This window comes from Melanostigma gelatinosum (assembly GCF_949748355.1).
Source record: "Melanostigma gelatinosum genome assembly, chromosome: 1".
Lineage (NCBI taxonomy): Eukaryota > Metazoa > Chordata > Actinopteri > Perciformes > Zoarcidae > Melanostigma > Melanostigma gelatinosum.
This window is the reverse complement of record NC_136634.1, coordinates 9,377,795-9,399,956: the sequence shown is the minus strand read 5'-3', so window position 1 is coordinate 9,399,956 and position 22,162 is coordinate 9,377,795. Positions and strand designations below refer to the sequence as shown.

At 41.2% G+C, this 22,162-nt stretch overlaps 3 protein-coding genes across 3 annotated transcripts; all 3 read right to left on the bottom strand.

Annotated features, from left to right (window-relative positions):
* Nucleotides 1-308: 308 nt before the first annotated feature.
* LOC306785411 (cAMP-regulated phosphoprotein 19-like) lies at nt 309-2,269 on the bottom strand. The gene is made up of 3 exons (XM_079279777.1): nt 2,139-2,269; nt 1,465-1,587; nt 309-1,378 (listed from the first exon to the last, which is right to left on the bottom strand). Exons 1-3 carry the CDS (start codon nt 2,181-2,183, stop codon nt 1,208-1,210), a joined length of 339 nt encoding a protein of 112 aa, XP_079135903.1. The 5' UTR covers nt 2,184-2,269; the 3' UTR covers nt 309-1,207.
* A 1,139-nt stretch (nt 2,270-3,408) lies between these two features.
* On the bottom strand, nt 3,409-5,736 carry rsl24d1 (ribosomal L24 domain containing 1). The gene is made up of 6 exons (XM_079273101.1): nt 5,606-5,736; nt 4,488-4,601; nt 4,334-4,406; nt 4,173-4,236; nt 3,972-4,057; nt 3,409-3,840 (listed from the first exon to the last, which is right to left on the bottom strand). Exons 1-6 carry the CDS (start codon nt 5,684-5,686, stop codon nt 3,764-3,766), a joined length of 495 nt encoding a protein of 164 aa, XP_079129227.1. The 5' UTR covers nt 5,687-5,736; the 3' UTR covers nt 3,409-3,763.
* Nucleotides 5,737-8,459: 2,723 nt separating this feature from the next.
* On the bottom strand, nt 8,460-21,601 carry LOC306775773 (protogenin B-like; the record flags this gene model as incomplete). Its single annotated transcript, XM_079266278.1, has 19 exons — nt 8,460-8,873; nt 8,960-9,067; nt 9,218-9,356; nt 9,466-9,589; nt 10,147-10,329; nt 10,783-10,953; nt 11,114-11,241; nt 11,519-11,705; nt 11,821-11,916; nt 13,751-13,936; nt 14,707-15,012; nt 15,284-15,448; nt 16,070-16,317; nt 16,416-16,575; nt 16,818-17,114; nt 17,211-17,344; nt 17,496-17,640; nt 20,674-20,973; nt 21,535-21,601. 19 exons carry the CDS (start codon nt 21,599-21,601, stop codon nt 8,460-8,462), a joined length of 3,558 nt encoding a protein of 1,185 aa, XP_079122404.1.
* Between the last annotated feature and the right edge of the window lie 561 nt (nt 21,602-22,162).

The following is a 22,162-nucleotide window of genomic DNA, read 5'->3' as shown; positions in this document are numbered from 1 at the left end:
TATATAGAGCAGTTTACCTCCAAAATTAAATAGTTATTGGTCAAGACAATCATAAATTTGTATGTCACTGCTTACCTCTACATTTTCACAAGTTATTCACTTACTTTTCCATTTGTATGTTTTGCACATCTGGTGTTACATAATCAAATATCGAAATCCTTAATCGGAAAATATTAATATTTTAGCAAATACCCACCAATGGATGAGGGCATATTTGTATCCTCTTAGGCTTCCATCTTACTTGCGTACTACATAAACTGGGCTCTTCTTAGTGTGGGTAGTTTAAATAACATGACATATTATGCAAAACTATTTTATTTACAAAACAAATGGCACAGTATGACTGCACAGTAAATGCACATGCACACTCCAGACATGTCATGGGAGTTTCTTTCCATAAAATCCTAAGTGATTCCAGTCAGACAGTGACAGACATTTCAGGCAAAATTCATAACCAAGATTCTCACTGAGGGAGCAAATATTGCTCAAGAGGAACAACGGTTCATTACTTTTAAGGCCATTTTAGAGGTTAGGATGAAATGGACACCAGCAGCAAGTCCTTGCAAACGAATGTCACTAAAATGAATTAAAATACAGCTGGCTATAAAGTGTGTGTGGTCTAATTGTCAGTACTTTGAAAGCACAGACTCAAACAGCTTCATAGAGAGGGGACAAAAACAAAGGATTAGGAAAAAAGGAAAAAAAAGCAAGATCACATCACTTCACTATTTAAAACAGATATGCCTCCATATGAGCAGCATATGTCACACTTCTACTTCATACATCAATGCAAACTGTCTGCGGTCATAACTCAAGTATTTTCGCCTCAGTAATATGGCAGAACAAGATTTCTCTGCGCAGGCTCTTCAACTTCTGTTAGACAAGCAATTTGTACGGAGGCATATATATCCTTAAAAGGTGAAAATGTTATGTGAGATACCATTAACGTCCATTCATTATTTTTATAATATTGTTTATAATCAATCACAATTCAGTCTTTTTTTAAGATCTTGAAACATGTTCAGCTACTTCTTTTTGTTTGATTTAACCCACTCAAAATTCAGTGCCTTTGTCTCAAGAATGTGGCTTGGTACATTACTTGTTCTTGGAGAATACATAAAAAGGTGAAAAACAAACAAAAACGTAAACAGCAGGTAGATGTGAAGTGGGTGTCGGAATGGTAACAAGAGAGTAAAACATGAAACCATCAACCAGCCAGTTTGCTGGCCACAATTGAAGTCTTTCTTTGAGGCAGGTCCTGAGGTGTTGGGATGTGCCCCCCGGTGATCTCCGTCTTCTCTGTTGGGGCCGATGGCAACTGTTTATTCTTCATCTTTGCCTTGGCCATGTTGTAGTCACCAGAGTCAAAATACTTTGGCTGGACACACAAGATGTAAAGTGAGAATATTGTAAGACATGCATTTAGGAAATAAGGAGCTTGCCAAGTTTAGGTATGAAACGCACCCCCTTCTGAAGTCTTTTCCTGAGCAGGTCTGAGCCTCCAGGCTTGGCTCCCAGGTTAGGATACCTAGCCTTCAGTTTGGCCTCCTCTGCTTTTTCAGGACTAATTACTTTGTCCTCCATTTCCTGCAGAAAGAACACAATGTATGGACGGTAAATGCTCCGCTAAGCTGACTTGAGGGGAGAAACATTCTGAAATTTCGTTGAAAGTACACATGACATTAGTGATGAACGAAACTGCAATACTCATTCCGACAGCAGTTACAGCTTCTGTGCTTACAATTTATTTTATATAATTCAAAATATGCAGACGCCGCCATGAGGGGAAAACTCAAACTAGTGTTTGCACTGACGTTAGCATTAATCCTCCCAATAATATGTTACGTTAACATATTAAAGCTACAACATTTACCAATTTAAGCTAAGATATCCACATATTTACACGTAACGTTAATTGTGGCCATCTACGCTACACGTCAGCCCCCAAAAACAACAATAAAACGCCACGAGCTCATTAGCTAGTGACTTGGCGGTAGCATCATTGGTGACATTAGCCAGGCGTAGCTACTGGCTAACTAGCCTGCTGCTAACCGCCTGCTAATTTAGCAGACTCGACGTGCGCACATCACGCGCGAACGTTAGTTAAATTGGCAGCCACGTTAGTCATTACAACTAACCTGCTGTTCCTCCAAAGTCCTCGTTCCTTCGACCTCCTCAGACATTGCTGTGTTGAATCCCTGCTTTGCTTGCAAAACCGCGGGTGAAACGTTGGCCGTTAAACCAGCTATTCTGGAAGATGGAAGGTGGTACAGGCTGCAGGCAGATGGAGACGAATCGGCGGGCGAGGACAGCAGCCTGTCATGCACAGCCTGTCCAGCAACAGGCCGGTGAATCGATGCCAGAGATGCAGATGGGAAAAACAGACCGGTACAATTAGATCGTCACATGAATCTGTTTTTAAATTGTACCTTATCAAGTGTCGTGCTATACAAGCGGTTTACAATCTGTGCAGTAGAAAGCGATTTTTTTTTTAAAAGGTGAAAATAGCTTCGGGGCTCAAGTGATGTCATACGTGCGTTTACACTATATTTTCATTAAATATGTAGAAGTTGCATTTAATAATTCATGCTTTGAAAGTGCAGCAGGAACACTAAGCTTTTATCTGTACAACATCTTTAATATGTTTTTAAATATTAAAATATTTTTTATCGATTTTCACAACGAATATTACATAGGCCTATATGGATACATTTTTATTGAAGACTTTCCATAGACTCATCTTCGCCTCAATAAAACACAATATATTTTTGTCAATTAATTCGTTGGAATATTTAAGAAAAATGTATTTGGGCCTAAAAGATTTAATTTTTCATAGTATTTCATTTCAATAATCTGTTGTATCAAATCTCTCTTCAATCAGTATCTACCAGCTGTCATAGGTGGTAAAAGACTAATCTTTCTCAACCCATCTTAAACTATATTTCTGGAGGAAAACAATTGTGTTGGAAAATATAATATAGATTTTATACCCGTTGTCCCACACCCTTATAAACAGGATGTATAATTGTTTGATACATGTTCAGTTAACTTGTAGTTGAATGAGTGACAGATGTCCAAATGATCAACATAGCCAAGTTGTATTTTTTACATAGGCTACACTAGTTAGGTGAATCTCATTCAATGAGGTGCTTACATTATATACATCGTGTGTGCTGTGTAGTTAAGTGCAGCCAACTTTCTCTTCCTACAGAACAGTCTTCATACAAAAACAATAACCAGAAATTATAGGTTTATCAGCAAAAATCCACATGTAACAAACTCAATTGTCCTGGTTTCTCATACTTCTGTCAAATATATTATATACACTTGCTGTGGCACCAACCTATGTTTAATTTAGAGATTGTTATTGTGTGTTCGATGTCACAGAAAAAAAGAAACAAACGACCATTACCCAAAAGAAGTTTATTACATTTTTTTGTTGTTTACCGCTTAACATTTTCTGCATGACTGAAATACATTTTACTTTGCAACAGGATAAGAGTAAATTATTTTCAATCCCAACTACCACACAGGAAAAAAAAAATGACTGGAAGGTATGTGGTTAAATACCGCTTTGGGGGCAGATCTTCGTTAAATCGATGCTTTCAATCATCGTACAGCTATTTAAAAGTGAATCCATCACTGTGTCGATCATCAGCATGGAATCGTGGAAATTTTAAATTCCAAAACAGAAGTAGAATATAATACAAAGTCAACTTGTTCACGAGAGTCGTCACATAAACAAAATCCCTTGGGTACAAGATTAGTCATCTTCAGCCCCCATGTCCACGTCCTCTTGTAGCTTCTGCACCATTTTGGCTTCCATTTGTTTGGCCTTTCCTGTAAAAACAAAATACACAATTTTAACAATGCTGAAATCACAGACTAATCTTATGTACATTCATAAGTGCTCAGCATAGCATACTTTCTTTTGTATAACTTGGCTATTTGGTGACTCTAAAAGTTCTTACCTGCATGTGGTGCTTTGATAAGGTGAATATTTTTCTTCACTTCGCTGATGTCCTCTTCCCTCTCCAGCTGTTTGCCCTTCTTTAATCTATTAAGTAGAGACAAACATGGTTTTCCAAATCCCGTCAATAAAAACTGTTTAACATAAGACGGTCACTCTAAGATGCAAAAAGATTTACTCAAAATATGAATGACTTGCTCACCTGTTCATGATAAATCTTGCCTGTCGTTTCCGTTTGATTTCCTCCACCCTCTTCATGGCTTCCACTGTAGAAATTAAAATAGACACAACTCTTTAGTTCAAAAATCAAATGACAAAACAAATTTACCGCAAGTACACGTGAGAAAAACATTTCTGCATCACCTGTTTTGTCCCACAGACCCCTGTTGTATTTAACAGGTATATTTCTTCGTTTCTCGAACTCCAGGGAGTTATCCTGAAAGAGAGGGTGTTTGTTAGATAAATAACAACAAAACTAATTTATGACGCAGAGATATTTCTCAATAGATAAACTCACCACAGTCAACTCCTTTCCTGCCGACTTTCTGAACGCTTTGGTCCATCTGGTTTTTCTTGGGTTACGCTTCTTCTTGAAGTTCTTGTGGCATTTTGATTTGCAGAATCTGAATGACTACAGACATTTAAAAAGAGGGAAAGTTATATTAAGTTGAACTCAATAAGAAGAGTTAACATTATATTCAACAAACTTCACACACGCTCATAAACTATCTTTATGGGCTACATATTCACGGCATGTTTGAGGTAGTTTAGAAAACAGTGTCGTCATTACATGGTCTGTCCACCGGAGAGAGCAAGTTTATTTTTAATCTATAAAATCTCTCACTTAGTATATTTCTGTCACAAAAATGCTTATAAATAAGCTTATGTAAGACGATTTAGTGTGTAAAAGGGCCTGAAAAAAAGATGCGTTCCAAACACCATATGCATTTTACATAATAATGTAACAGATGTTTACAATTATTCACTATTAAACCTGTAATAAACTAATTCAGTAATGAACAGAATCTAGTTTGTAAGCTAATGGGTTTTAGAAAATGTACTATGAAAAGATGAACCCTTGACTAGTACCCTTGTGAAGCTTATGTTCCATCTTTGTTGTGACTGTTAAAACCACAAGTGGTCATATGTAATAATGAGGGCGTACCACACATTTGGAGCTTAAACATTAATGCAAAGTTTAAAAACATCGCTGACACAATCTCAACAACCAGTTTAAGCTTCACAGATGACAGTGGGGATGTTTATAATTCTGCCCACAGTGCAACGTCGCCTCCAGAGAGCGGAGTTACTCCACAGGCCGAACCAGAGGCCCTGCTAGTTAAACGTCCAGCTATTCAACTTGATTTATTTTATCAAAAGCAGAATTGATCTAACGTTTCAGGAAGTATGCCTCAACTCCACGATGTAAATAACTGAACACGGAGGTAGACGATCACCACGTTGAGTTGTTTACCGTGTAAACTAAAAACCCCATGTTGGTCCCACGTGAGCGAGAACAGCACGTTACGTTAGCATGCTAACGTTAGCCAGATAGTTACATGGTGAAGGCTGACAGTCAAACACGAGCTTCTGTTACAGCTACAGGATTATTCAGGGTGAAATACGGGATCATACCTTGCAGTCGTTCCTTACAAACATTACCCCATGCCCGGGGTACACTGGCCCCGAGCAGAAGTAACATTTTTCGATGCGCATTGTCGCCGCAGAGCTGCTGCGTGCGACAAACGATGAAAACAAGAACGCCCCGTGGCTTCTTCTTCGTCTTCTACGATCCTGGCTGCTGAAGCGCGTGGTAGGAATGTGCTGCCCCCTGCTGGACCATCTGTCAAACTAAGTTTATACTTTCAATTTGTGAAAGGATTCAACTTGCTGAAAAAAGTACACATTGCATTGACGATTGGTTCTGTCTGTACATACAATATTATTATGTTATTGTGGATTTTTTACTTGGCATTAATTATTAATATTCTTTACCGTTGTATTACTTATTTACTTATCGATAATACTTGTTTTGATCTTGGTATTTGTACTGTGTCTCTTGTTTGCACTACACTGTATGCTAATAAAGGATTATTTTATCTTATCTCAGTAAGTAGGAAGATAATTTATGCCAATCGATGGGTAGTGAAAAATGAGTTGATTTCTTAACATTGACAAATGTTTGGAAGTATTTAATAATTTCTTATATTTACAAAATTAACATTGAACACTTTATTTTTCCCACCTAATTATCATGAATCCCTACAGTGTGTCTTACAGCTGTGTTTCTTCCCCAGCTGTTTTTCTCATACAGCTGGTGAGTGTGGTGTTCACACATCAAGTGACTTTATACTGATTATGGGTCAAAAGTAATGAGAAAGGCTTAAAAAGTCTGAGGAGAAACTCAGATGAAATCTTGACTCAGTGTTGAGCATCTGGCACCGTTTCATTGTTTGCCACCTATTCTCAAGGCTGTATACACTGTTGTTCAAAATATTCCTTATCATCTTAACTATTCAATAAATATTAAAAGGCTCATGAAAAAACAAACACAAACCCAAAGAGACAAAGTGCAACACAAATTGGTATTTTTCCAAGAACAATTTTATTAGTATCTGCGATCATCTTGAGAGCATCAAAAAAGTCGGTTGCAACATTTCAACACTTAAAATAATTTGTTTTGTTGCTCACTTTGGATTAAAAGATGAATTTTAGTATTTAAAAGCAGAAATAAAATTACAAACATAACTTAAATATTAACATTTAAGTCTACATTCTAAATCTACATTTGGCACCTGAGTTAAGTCAGCAAAATGATCTGTGGCTTTCAAATGAACCTCTTATAATAATGCATAACACAGACAAACTTTGAACTTGAAACCAGCCGTATTCATTTAGAAAAAAATGTCACATTTAAATTGGGAAATGTTTTTGTTTATGACATCATGCTAAAAAGGCAATCTAAATGAAAATGTCCAATAATATCATTCAGGTAAAATCCCATGGTGATAAAATACAGCAGAACAGTTAAAAAAAACGATGTAAAAATGCCTCTCTAGCAATCAAAACCATTGGAAATTATATCACATTTAAATGCAAATAATGTAAATGAAAACCAAAGAAAATCACCAAATAACAGAGACTTCAAATTTCTTTGGTTAGGATTATTTGTATTATAAAGATATAAAAAATTGATTATGTTGCTCTTCACACAGAGGGTTTCCATTTTGATAGTCTGAATCCTTCATTGTCACACCTGGACAGGGAGAAAGAGAATTCTTCCCCATACGGCTATATTGTTGATCGGTAACAGATGATTCTCCAAACAAAGAACAAATATCATCATCTATCACTGGCAAGACAAACTGGAGCTTTGGTCTTGTGTCAAATATTTCCACCTCATAACACCAAGGATCAACTGAATGAAAAGCCATACCCATCTGAGGAAGGAGACAACTCTTTGGATAACAGCATCGGCATCGCCGCTGCATTTAGCAATGGTCTGGAAGGCAAATGGAGCACAAGCCGGGGAGACTTGTGCTAAAGCTTTCACCAGAATAAAGCATCAAGAAAATGTACATTGAGTAAAGCATTCAAACCACCATTATAAGGGAAATTTACATCATTGGCAAGAACAATATTTTGGCAATCGCACCCTTAATGTATATTCTCTATATTTTTGGTTGCCTGAGAATATCTATTGTAATATCAAAAACTCTTTGGGTACAATTCTTCCCATCTTTGGATCTCATCTTCTATAGTATGCAAAGCCCTTTCGATAGTAAGGCCATGTTAAAGCTTAGAGTTCAGTGCACTGGAAATGCCAAACGATATTGTATGATAAAGCTCAATTAGCTTGACAACATCTAATGCACTTGTTATTTTCACAACATACACCATTCAAAGACAAACAATGTGAAACAAAAGCTCTTAAAACCGTCAAAATGAAAGTTCTGAAAATTTAAAAAGTGAGGCCCTCTATATAATAACGTCCCAACGGAGGTTTTCAGACATGGCAAATAAAATGTTTTCACCTTGTCCCCTGAGTCTGAGAAATACTGCACAACATGTGATGAAAAGGAGGTAGTAATGTGTACACAAGAACACAACACGGGAGGTAGATAATCGGTCAAAGGGCCCAACTTCACTCTCTGCTCCAGTGGAAAGTAATTCAATATCATGAAAATGTATCACAGTACATTTCTGACATTCTTTTTAACATTCGTCATGGGTGAGCTTTGGTTTTGGACAGACAACGCCAAAAGGACAAACAGGTAGAAAGTAAAGTAAAACGGAAATTAAATGTTATAACAAACATTCAAACAATCCTGAGGTAGATCCGAAGCAAAAGCACATTTCGTCCATCGCAGCAGCTGGCTTCCTGATCCCTGGTGCCTCTGGAAATAACCGAGGGGCTCATCTCAGGAAGCAAACGAGGTAGAAGTGGCGTAGCTTCGGCTGCTGGAGAGCAGATCTAGGCTGGGTGATGTCAGGAGCCGACTCCTTGTGACGTGTGCAGGGCAGGATGAGAGCACTCTGAGATGCAGCAGAAGCGGGTAGCATCAGGGGCGGAGTGATGGAGGGGATGGCTCAACATCTCCTCATTTTCCACTTCGAAAGACTGTTTCAGCTCAGCAGCAGTGGGGCCATCGTCCGACCCAAAAGACTCAGGTCGGGAGCTTTGGTTGGTCGAAGGGTTGCTCATCTCTTCGTTGCTTTCTTCGTTGGAGTAGTGTCCAGAGTCTCCCGTCTCTTGGCTGCCCTCACTGGTGTGAGAGCTCTCCGAGTGATACGGTCCATAGATGATCTCCCTGGACGAAGGTGGCAAGGGCGCCGAACCTAACTGCTCCTCATACCTCAAAACTGTTTTGCCAGCCTCATACAAGCTGGCTCTCCTCTCAGCCTAATGGGATGGAGACAACCAAATTTATTTAAGATTTAAAAAAAAAAAGAAATCTGACTGACTGAGAATAATGTTGCATCACTTACATCACTTTCAGCTGGATTCCTGATCTCCCCCTTGAGGAGCAGCCACCTCTTGCTTTGATTCTTGCTGCTGATAGGACCGGCACTATTTAAGACCATATTAGCTTCACTCTGTGACAAATGAGAAAACACATGAGAAACGCAGATTCTTTTCATGGGCATGTGCTCTTTTGAACTTTGAACATGTAACTGTGAAATTAATTCAATTAAGAATCATCATCACAAGATCATTCACTCTCGCTCTCTCTTTGTTTGGCTCACCTTGGTATCTAGAAAGTGGTGACTTATCATGGGTATAAGGGCCTCAACGTTCTCTCTGTGGTGTTCATTGGGCAGAGACAAACCAGCATGTGGACCTTCAGCAGCTCCCACAGCAATGACTTTGTGACTGGAGGATTTCCTATGAGTCATTCAAAGATAACAATGTAAACAAAGAAAAGATTGTTCATCTTTTCTAAAGTAATCGTCAACAGTTTTTTCATGATTGCAAAAATGATGATGATCAGTACCTTGGTCTGCCCTTACTGATGAGGATTAAGGCACACATAACAATACAGGCCAAGGCGATGCTCACACCAACAATGATCCCTGTCATAGACCTCTGGTCTATGTGGTAGAGACCATCAGATACGACTGGAAGATAAACAAAAGCAGTGTTTCAGATTTGAAATGATTACACATGACCTAAAACTATTTCGAGAAAATGAATAAACAGGAGAGTTGTTTTTGGTTATAAATTAATAAGGTTGTCAAGCGTTGCTGACCTATGCCTCCTAGTGGTTTGTTTCCTACTAGAGAGGAACTTTCATTCACTCCCCATGGACCAGGTTTACTATGACTATGAATCCATACTGAAGTCAAAGCACATCACCTCACAGTAAAAATGCACTTTGTCAGCACAAGATACATAGATTTAATGAAGCTGGCATAGATTTTACAAAGCAACTTAATAAAATGAAGCCTAATTTGAGGCACTAATTGGTATCAAAACCCTAATATTACATTATACCCTGAGAGAAATTAAAATCATTACATTTCAAGCTAAGAACACTAACATCAGAGTATAGCTTTGCATTCATATAATTATAAACGTCCTGCCACATAACTAGCAGCTTGATATAACAAATGAATGAACTCATCGAGATGAGACACCTCTTATCATGTATGCTCCAGTGGTTAATGATGCTTACCTGTTGTATCGGGGAAGCTGTCAGAGTGCCTGGGGTTCTTGCTGCGGTGGGTGTTTCCCCGCTTCAGTGCCAGCTCCACAATGTTAGAGAAAGGCCCGTCACCGACCCGGTTGGAGGCCGAGATTTTCACCAGGTAAACGTTCCCGGCCTCCAGCTTCTCCAGCAGGGCCATTGTGTGGCTCCCTGTAAACAAAAGCAGCAAGGATTAGAAACACAGAAAACTGATGCTGGTGCAATTCATGTTGCATGAATATCTGTTTACAGCATATATCTGAAGCTGGGGAGGTCAGATGATATAAAACCCACTGTAACTTGGGGTGACAGAAGGTTCCTATGCAGGGTAAGATATGTTGAAATGTTTCCTCAAAATAAAATGGTCCTATATGTATAAAATTGCCCTACAGCACTCCAACACTCATACTATGTGGGATAAAAGTGCCTCAGATATATTCAGCTGTTAGTTAATTGTGCTTCAGGGAATTTCTTCATTTCTTTTAGGACATTACCTCATTGTTTTCACTGTCGATCTATGTCATGTTCTGCTTCTGTATATCTTTATAAAATTGCAATGTGATTTCTGTAGGTGCTTTCTGCATCACTGAATTTACATAAAACACGATCCAGTCCACTACTCACCCTCCCTCTGCAATATTTGCCAGCGTCCCGCCATCCAGGCTTTCTGGGAAGCGTACAGGATGGTATAGCGCGTAACCACCACATTGGGCTCTATGGGCTCCCTCCAGGACACCAGAGCGGTGTCATCCTCGATCAGACTTACTCGCACTCCTGCTGGTGGGTGGCTTGGTGCTGCACACAGAGAAATCGCATTCACAGTAAACAACACTTGCTAAGACATTTTGTGAGAAATACGCGATTATCTGATTTGAGTCCGGACGGCGGAGGGGTGGGATACACAAACAGCAACATAGTCATGACAAAATGATGTTACAGTAATTTACAGTATTACCTGCTGGCAGAGTCTGATGGTAAACAACAGAACTCCAGGGACTCGACATCTGGTCCACATGAAGACGCACAACAAACTCATAGCGAGTGTTTGAATCCAAATTCTGAACCATCACACTCTGTCTGGTACTGTGGGCAGACAACATTCATACATTATGGGCATTTGGCAGACAATAATCCAGAGATACTGACTGCTATAAAATGTGAGAATGTAGGGTCAGCTTAAATACTTCTATCATCATTTCAAACAGCAAATGATTTAAATTACAAGGGCACAAACATAATTCATAAACATGCGCTATAACATAATGTTAACACTTGTGCAAACTAACCAAAAGATCTTTTGTAGGTTTTATTCATTATGACAGATGTAAATTACAGATTTTTTGGGGGGTTCTCAGCTTACGTTTGAAGGTAGCGTACAGCAGAGGCGTTGTGGGTGCCCACAGGTGTACAACGGACTGTATAGCTGACAGCCTTTCCAGGAGGGAAAGTAGGACGGCTCCAGCTTAAAGACACTGCAGATGAATTGTTGGCCAAGACAGTCACATGACCTGGAGGCGGCGGGGCTGCTGCCAGTTGGTCTCTAGCCGCTGAACAATGCAAGCAAAATGCATATTTTTGTCACATTCCTCAATTTGAGAAAAGGTTTGAATTCCATTTTAAGTTGTAAGACTTCTGAAACAAGCAACAGATAAATGTACTTACACACACATCCCGGGGTACTAATTGTTTGGTCTGTCTGATAGCCATCTCCAGCTTGACTGACAGCCAGAATCTTGACATGATACTTTCTCCTTGGGTCTGAAACAAAAATAATCAATTTTCAACCATTTCTGCCCACGTTGCTTAAACTGCAACTGAAGGTTGGTCAAACTGACGTTACAATAATCGCACAGAGCAGCTTTTTTCAAATCCAAGTCCAATAGGGGCCAAACAAGAATTCCAAACTCTAAAATATATCCATTAAAATACCAGAGTTGATGGTTAACAAATAGAGCAGCATCTTTAAAAAAAAAAAAAAAAGGGCAGACACTTTGACAATTAGCTGCAGGAGGGGACGTTTGTAGGTCATAAATGGCCACTCCTTATGCACGGACAATGCGTGGTCTCCTGAGTCACCCCAACCTCTCATTTATCATGTGTTGTCATGTGTAAGGAGCATGAGAAAAATCAACCAGCCCCAAGGCCCAGTAAATATGGTGACATGATCAATAAGCTCAATAAAAAGTATCACAAAAGAGACATTTTCTTTCCCTTTTGAAAGCCTATAAAGATTTTACAACTATACAACTCTATCAGCACTAGGTTGTGTTTTCAAAAACAATACAAACAAATCACAAACATTGAGGACAACAACAGAGGTGAGATTAGGTAAAACTTGAAAAAAGTAATTATGGGAAATACAAGGCTGTATGAAGTACTGGCTGAAAGACATCAGGAAGATCGTTGGGGCCTGGGGTTGGGAAACTTTTGTTTGAAACTTAAGTGTTAAGATTTGTTTTATGCCTCTGGTGTGAAAGGTCAGCCTTTGGGTATTGACCAGTGAAGGCGGTGTGTCCAGGCCTGCTGTGGGGGGCTGGGCCAGGGGCAGCGTTCAGCTGCTGGGATCCTAGGCCCATGGGACTGGGGGGCTTTGACTGGGGTCACCAGGTCAGGCCAAGATAGAACAGAAGGAATCTGGGCGCAGGACTGTGGGACAGGAGCTGGGCCCCTTTTGTTCCCCCTTTCACGTCCTTCCTACTGGCCTTGTGTTATAGCCTTCAACTTGGAGCAACGCAGAAAGAAACATGGCTCCAAAACAGAACGTGTATTGAGATTAGTGATATGGAACCAATCTTGTGTGATTATCAATATAGAATCAAACTGAAGTGTTCTTCCAGATCGAGCAAGGTATTACTCCAAAAACATTTCGATCAAAAACAGTTCCTAATAATCTACCCATTGTTAATTCAACTTTTTGGATCGGAACTGCTTCGGAAGTGCTTAAAGACTCACATCAGACAAAATTATATTGTTAACAGTTTTGATGGCCCTGGTTCATGCTGCACATAGATTGCTGAGGGCTATTGACATGGACAGCACAGATGACCGGTGGGGGCAGGGTCCTAAGCCAGGACTGCTGTCTCAGGGCTAGAGGTCAGTGGCTCGGTCCAGCTTTGGCCAGTCCCAGGGGTCTTTGTTTGTGTGCTTCAGTGTCCAGCTAAAAGGGGTAGTGGCCAGGGTCTTACAGGGCAGGTCTGGCCCTGGATGGAACACAATGGCCAGGGATAATTATGCAAGGCTCAGGATGGGAAACGGTGGTGGGAGGGACATCTGGATCCTGACCTATAACCCTGGGAGCCTGCTCCCACACAATACTGCAGCCAGACTGGAGGGGCTACTGGTTAGGCAAGAGGGGTCAGCCCATATTGATCAGGACAGAGGGCAAAATGCAAATATAGCTTCCAACTGTCCATTGAATTAAATTGGGACCGAATTGAGTGAGAACCCTTCGGTCACTCTCTGTTGTCTCTACACCAAATGTACAGGTCTAGATGGTAGAAACACAGTGAAATATACACGTTATATGTTTCTCATCCCCCTCCACGATCCCATCATCTCACAAATAGACGGCTATGACAAGTGCATCACTCACCGAGGCCACTGATGGTGTAGGTATAGGTTTGAGCCTGCAGCTGGATGATGGGCTGCTCCGGTTGGCCTTCCTCGTGGTAACACAGCCGGTAACCCTGAACAACCACAGATTGTGGGGAGGTCTGCCAGCGGGCCACAATGGAGGTGCAGTTAAGCGGCGCAAGTTGAAGAGTAGGGGCTGAAGGCACTATGGGGCAGAGACAGCGAAAATGTTATCAATACGCTCTCATTTTCAAAGAAAACTGCTGAACACAAAGGAAGACTAAACGAAAAAAACAACAACAGGACATTGGGTATTGAAAAAGGATGGATGGAAGATCATCTCATTAACACAATGGTTTGGGTGTGAACTAGTTATTAAGCTGCACATTACATTTTGGGTTTTCATTCACCAGCAATCATGTTTTAGATCTTGCTCTCAAATAAAAAGTACAATTCTGTCGGCTGTGCTGCTCTTCAACACCTAGATATATAACCAAACTTTTGAAAACAAGATGTCCAGCTTTGGTGGACAAACAGCCTCCCCCAACACACCAGGCCATGAAAAGAGGCTATTCTTTCCCCCACATAGATGCCTGAGGCCCTCTCTTTATGACCCGTGACTGAGGCCACTCTAACATCACTGACAGCGAAGGGCAAAGGTTCCTGGGTAACCAACACAAAGAGTGTGGGACAATGCTACAAGAGCAAACTCTAGTCATGAGCCAGCCACTCTGCATGAGCTCTAGTGATCCTCCTGAGCAGCAAAACAGCGACTCAACAAAAGCAAAGCATAGCCAGTTACAATTTTGGCACCACGTGATTCTATTACTCTACAGCAACCTGTTGTTTGCCTCTCACCTCGCTGAATAAATTCAATTATGCATGAAAACCTAGTGACAAATGCAAAGAAATAAGTGAACAAAACTGCTCGATACAGCCAGACAACATTTCTGTTTCATCTTCCTGCAGGTTTACCTTTGCTGCTGGAGGTCTTAGGTGTGCGGTGCGAGGTCCACGTAGAAGGCTCACACCAGCCCACGCGGGTGGCTGCAGCCATGCGAAGCAGGTAGATGGTGTCAGGCTGCAGGCCCTCCAGCAGATATCCGGTGCTGTTCTGAGGTAACTCCACAGAGGTGACAGCGCTGTCCGCAGCTGTACGATAGGATAGTCTGTATGCAGACAACCGACCGCGGCTCACCTTGGCGGGCAGCGGCTGCCAAATCACCTGAATGTCCGTGGAGCTCTGGCTGATCAGACTCAGCTCTGGGGTACGCAAAGGCACTGTGGATGGACATGGATATAAAAATATACTTAGCTCTGATGTGGTGATGGATTTCTTAAGAATACAAACATGAATGGCAACAAACAAACTGTCATATATCCAGATATTGACAAATTGTTGCTGTTAGTGAGTAGAAAACACCAGAATACCCATCCCCCTTATTTCGACTCAAAATGTGCTCTGTACACACATCCCTAGCATGCATGTTCGCTTAACTACCAGAGTGATTTATTGCAAGGAATGTTGGGAGACTCAATGCTCTATGCTTACCATCCTCCAGGGTATGCTGACTGACTTGGTCTGACATACGACTGGCTCCCATCGGCATATAAGCCACGATGTAAAAGCTGTAGTTTCGAGCTGACTCGAGGTCATCGATGATATGACTGGTCGTGTCGTTGCCAATAACAACTTGGTATTCTTCGTTGTTTAGACCTGACATGGAACAGATCATGAAATGGGTTAGGAAATGGGTTGAGATTATCCAAAGAAGAAGAGACTTCTATGACAGGTTGTCCGACATGTACCATGTAAACAGTCAGTGTTTTGAAAGGCTTGATGTCGGCAGTTCCTGAATGCCACTCGTCTTTTCTACAAACATTTGTAACACGAGCCACGGCCACATAACTTCCTCCAGGGGGTCTTCAAGCAAACCTAATTAAACATCTAAAAATGTGTTTACTACAAAGGCAGATTTATCCTACTAGAGTTACGTTAACGCTTTATGTTAAATGCTACTGGTTGCAAGACTATGAGGCTTTTAAAAAGATACCCTGTCCCTTTAACTGGAAGCAGAATGAGCTGGGGAGTGGACAATGGGCTGGCTAAACCTGTGGTTATTTCAGTGAAGTTGCCATTCTGAGTCCTCCTTGACCTCTGCTCTGTGCAGCAACAACAGATGGCCTTCACCAAGGACAGATCATCACACGTGAGCGTGAGATACCTTATTGCGGTTAGCTGTGATCGTGCATCTTTTCACACCTTCACAGCTCCCAGTTCACAACTGCCTAAATTAAACTTTTAACATAATTAAGTGTTTCCTCCTTTTGGTCTCACCTTCAGCCTTCATGTAATGGATGGAGTAGGCGATGACTTTGTCTGCATTGTAGAGCGGTCTCTCCCAGGCCAGTAAGATAGCAGAGCTCGAGATGGTCTCAGCATGAGTATTTCTCGGTGCACTGGGCCTGTCCTCGGACATGACAACAATAAGGCGAGCCAAGGACAGCACAGAACCCTGCTCGCTCTCTGCCATGCACTGATAGATGGCATCATCTTCAGGGATGATCTGCGTAATCACCAATTTACTGTGAAGCAATAAACAAAATATCAACAACCTGCACTAACCTCAAGAAATTCAATCGTAATTGATGATTTTCACGGTACTCCGGCTTGATTGCAATACCTGTTGTACATCTTAATCCTTCCATTTAAGTGAACGTCTTCTCCATTCTTTAGCCACCTGATGCGTGGCGGGGGCACTCCCTGTGCTTGGCACATAAACCGGGCAGTGCCTGCTCTGGGACGGGTCTGGCTCTCGGGCCTCTCGACAATGGATGGTGGCACTAAAGAAGAGGAGTGAGAGAAAAGTGATGAAAACAAAGGCTATCGCTTTCTATTTATTAGCTCACAAAACACACATTTTGTGGCATCTTGCAAATAACACTTTCTCTCCAAGCAGGCATGGACTTATTCTTCAGGTATAAAATGAGTTCCATCTGCAAAAGCTTTAGTTGTGTTAAGGCATTCTGGAATGTGAGAACCAATAAGAACCAGTGCTGCACAACTCCTTCAGAGTTTAGTGTACCTAGAACTGTGAGGTTGGCTGCAGCAATAGTGTAGTTGCGGGTTCCAGGGGTGGTGGCCCTGCACAGGTAGACTCCACTGTGCTTGGAACTGACATCAGTAATAACAAGGTTTCCATTGCCCAGCACTTTGGCGTTGTACACATCAATGGGTTTACTGTCAGCACGGCTCCAGGAGATGATGGGCCAGGGATTGCCTGTGGCCGCACACTCCAGCACCACAGTTTGGTGAAGAGAAACTGTGACATTCTGAGGTCCTGCAATGATTCTGGGCCTCTGACGTGGTTTAGGACCTGCACCTTCACAAGAAAAGGAAAATGTTAAAAAATCAATTGCCTATATAATACGATTGTTTAATGCTTATTTCTAAAATCCAGTTAATGCAGTATCTGTACCTTGGTTGACACGCAGTGTGGCCTCTCTACTCTTCAAACGGCTACCGATGTTAGTTGCCACACATCGATACTGTCCAGCATCTTCCAATTGTACATTGTGGATCTGAAGGACTCCGTTGGACAAAACTGTTATTCTGGGAACAAACAACGGTAACGTTAGGCTCAAACTGGGGGGTATATGTAGACAGCAACAGTATCTGGGAGCTGCTTCTAGATTAGAAACACATGTTGTCCAGTGGATTATACGATGGTGTCTAAAATGACTCAAGGCGTGTCGACAGGTACCTGTCTGTTCGTAGTGGTAACGTGCTTTGGTTGAGCTCCCAGTTGATGGTGGCAGCAGGGCTAGAGGTGACAGCACAGGAGAATCGGGCCAACGAGCCCTCAGTCACCACCATAGGCACAGGATGCAACACAAACTCTGAGATACCTGTGAAAAAAAATGGATCAATCGAGGTCGAAATATCAGCAGTAGAATATTTCAACGAAAACTTAATTCATTAGCTTATTATGAAATCAACTAGCAGTTGTTTTAGTAGTTGGCTGCTGAATTAAATATTCGAATATGATTATTCACGGCAATTTATTTTGCGGCATTTTCTTTCAATATTTGGTAAAGCATTGTACATTATGCATGCAAAGCCCTGACTTTGATGGATGTTAACTGACTGTATGAAAATAATTGATCTTTGGAAGACACCATGATCTTGGTTGTGGGCAGATGAGCTATCAGGTCAGACTGACCAGCTGGTCCAATCAATGGATCAATGGAAGAATGACACTGAATGATGCATTGTTATAGATAAAAACTAATCAATTGCCTTTGCATAAGAAGGATTGCCAGCAACCAATAGGAACATAAAACTATCAAAAACAATGTTGAAATTTAAAAAAAAAAATTCTTTCTTGCAGAAGTCAGGGATGTTATAATCACACACAGAAAAAAAATCCATTTTGTCAGATTCATGTTGTACATATTTTACAGCTGTCTGTGCATATGTGAATGTTATACTTACAACCTGCTATGTAGACACTGTATACTTTAAAATGACTAAAACAACTGTGATGAAGTTGCTGAGTCACATTCTGTTCATGTGTATTTAAAAAGCTTTTCAATAATCACCACAAGTAACAACCACCAATCTGCATTTGTCTCCAGAATGCTGTGTAAGATATGACCAATGACCTGTATTCATTAAGGTGGTAACTCTCTCCCTCCCCCCTCACTCACAGGAAGGACGTCAATATCATGTTAAAGAAAATCAATACCCTGTTCTCCCACTGAAGCTCCACATTTAAATACTCAGCTTTGGGACATCCAAATTAAAGAGTAATCCTTTCATTCAAGACTTAATCTCATCAATATTAGATAAATAAACTGAAGACCCTGCATATGTGAAGTGCATTAGGGAGTAATCCTAAACCAGGGCAAAATATCCTTTAGGGTTTGTTTGAGAATTATTCCTCTGGAATGGCAGGTTTGCTTTAGCGTGAACACATCACAACCAAATCCCAAATTAAGTTCAAATGGTCAGCATTTTGATGAAGTTTGGAATGATCCCTTTATTCTGTTTAAGACAACATAGCCGACTGGTGATCATGAAAAGCCCTGAACACCAGGTAGGAAGTTAAAAATAGTAAGTTGTTTACTCTCCACTGGGAGATAACCGTCTTCACTCGTGCTGGGATCAGTGATGTAGGTGGTGGGTGTGGCCCGCACAGACTGATCCGTTAATATGGTCACCCCTGTTGTGAAGAACAAATCAATATCTAGGTCAAACAGCACAAAGGTTACTCTAAAGAGGTCAAAGTTTGCTTCAACCCCCTGTCCATTCAATTTTAACCCAAACTGGGAGCCAGATCGAAGTCAGTGTACCAATCGTCTACAAAAGAGGATCTTGTAATCTGTATGTTTTGTGTATATTTGTGTATATGACATATCAAATGCTACAATAGTATAAAATGATAGTGGCAAAGCACATGTGTAATTATTTTGAGGATATTGTAAGAAATATATGACAGATAGCTGACACCTCTTTAAATCCAAGAGGTGCTGAAACTAGTGATGTAGGCCTAGAACAAGAAGGAAAATACCTCCTGAATGTAAACATGTTTTGAGAGGGTCATCTCTTTTTACTGGAATATCAGGCCTGTTCAACCACATGACAAACTGGGCTTTCTTTAACAAAAGGGCTCTGCTTGACAGGGCAACACAGGGACTAATCCAGTGAAAGGGATTGTGGGCTGTGAGAAGGAACAGCAGGGCAGCCCAGCCAGAGCAGGCCTGTGACATCACAAAGGCTTTCCCTGCTGACCCCTGACCCCCAGGACCTCTGGACAGAAGGGGAGCACAGAGGAGGCCCATCCTCCACTCCCTGCCTACAGCTGACCAAAAAAAAACCTTTAACCCTTTCAGTGACAAAGGCTGGACGCCAGGCCAAACTTGACTTTTGAGGGTTTTTTATGTGGTCATCCTTTTTTTTTTTTTTGCCCTTTAAAAGATTGACAACAATCACAACAAAATTGTCAGAGCATACTTGGTGTGTCTATAAGCCTATGAAATAAATGTTCCTGTTTTCTATTATTATAAATCTCTTCCTGTGTGATAATTGTATCTATTCATAGTTCTGTACTGTTGAGTATTGGGACATATTGCCCCAGACTTTCTAACCTCAGTGTCAATGTCAAAATCACTATATTTCAGAAGGTAATGCTAGTTTCCATGACACCAGTCAAGGGATGTCCCGACCTGTGAAAAGTGTCCACGGTAGACCAGGCCCATTGAATAGACACAGCTGTCCTGCCCACTGATATGTGGACAAACAAATGCCCTGAAAAGCCAGCCTTTTCTTCTGGTGCGGTCGGGGTTACTCCAAACAAAAGCTAAAAGGCAAGTGGCCGTTCAGAGATTCCTCTGTGTAGCAGACCATTCAGCAATTACACAGAGCCACAGTCTGCAGTGACAATGCAATCCCACGAACATAAGAAGAGAGAAGGCTAATTTCCTAACGTTTTGCCAATGTTTCCTGGGTACTTCCATAAGTGTGCAAGTGTTGTGTTTCCTCAAAACAGGGAACAGCCAGCGTGCTCAGACTCAGGGCATGTTTATGGAGTATTTATGAGCTTTCAGATTGACTCCCCATCTACCTTTAACTGTCTCTTAAAATTATCCTATAACTGGACTGACAGCTTTAAACTCAAGCATGACTAAGTCTGAACAAGCTCCAATAACATTGAAACTCAGACTTTAGAGGTGTTTCCTCAGTAAAGAAAAAACGAGTGGGGTTGGGTACATCTGCTCCCCATCTCCAGGTTAATAACCCATGAACTTGCCATTCTGTTGCCTGTGACACCACAAAGTGGATATCACCAACAAGTTGAACCCATCCTTCCAACAGTTGAAACAGGATTAAGGTCCCTGTTAGCCTCAGGTAATCCCTTTCACTCTGAGCTCCATACTTACTTGCGATAGTCAGACGTGATCTTTGGCTTAGGATCGCTCCATATTTGTTCTGGGAGAGGCACTGGTAGAATCCTTCATCTGAATCCTCCTCGGTGTGCTTTATCTTTGGTATGTACAAGGAGCCGTTGGGCAGGAACTGTATGTGCTCACTTTCTGCCAACTTAACTCCATTCTTCAGCCACTTGATGGTGACTGGAGGCAGCCCATGAGCCTGACAGTCCAAGACAGCAGGGTCCTGTGGTAGTAAGGTAACATCACTGGGCTCTGTGATGAAGGACAACTCGCTGAAACACAAAACACCTGGAGGAAAAGGATGGGACCATAAGTAAAGAGTGAAAAATACAGATTACACATATCATGTAATGTTCCAAGAAAATGACATTGATGTTATAAAAAACGTTTTAAAAAAAGCACACAGAATTGTCGATGTTAATTTCTTAGTATGACAGTAAAGCAGCTGAATTAGGGTTGTTAGCATTGATGTATAATGTGCTATCCTAATTTTAAAAAACACCATTTATCTCTCAGAAACAGTGATGTAATAGTTTGGTATGATGTTTTCATATTTTCTTTGGTTAAGTTATCTCTAATGACAGAGAAATACTATGAGAAAGAATACAGTTAAAGTTGAACAACCTGTTCAGTAATCTCATTTGAGTCAATGTTCAGAAAACAATTAACTAAATAGTTGCATATGTCTGCTCGGAACAATAACGTTAAACTGAACACATATACGCATTTAACGTTAACAATACGCATTAAGCCATCAACAGTCCGTGCGCGGACCTCTTATCAGGTCAGCACCTCTAGGTTATAGTAACAACGATAACATCAGTAACAAAAACAAAACAACACACTTACTTGATAAAGGAAGAAACAAAACAATAAACTGCCAGTGCTGGTGGACCTTCATCTTAAACTTCGCCATTCATCCGGGTATCTGTGTCATTCTCTCCCACCGCGATCCGCCGCTGCCCTGCGTGCTGTCCGTGAATCCCCAAAAGCACTTCTGCCAGCAACAGAGGACCCACGGCTCTACAGGGGTGCCGAGGGGCCCCCACCCTCGCCCCTTTTACGCATGCGCAGACAGTACGGAGACCAGAAGCAAGTGTGTCTCCAACAACTGAGGTCTGGGGACCCAAGGGGCCTCCAGGTGGAACTGTCACAAGACAGCAACTGGAAAATGTAATTCATTGCACTTACAGGATGATGTGATGATCAGAGATCACCGGTTCTTCCTTTCTAGAGCCTCACCTGGAGGTGACACCGGCAGCAAAGATGTCCAAGAAGGTCCTATGTTGGCTGATAATAATATCTGGTTATTTGACAGACATTACTCTGCACTTTGGCAGATACGCTTGAATATAGTTTGCCCCGTTCGTATTCCTGAGTTTTGCCTCTTCTATGTGTAATCTGTCCATCTTTTTCACATGCTCATACTTTATTGATAATATTGTCATTATCTTTCTCCATGTTGTTACATCACTTC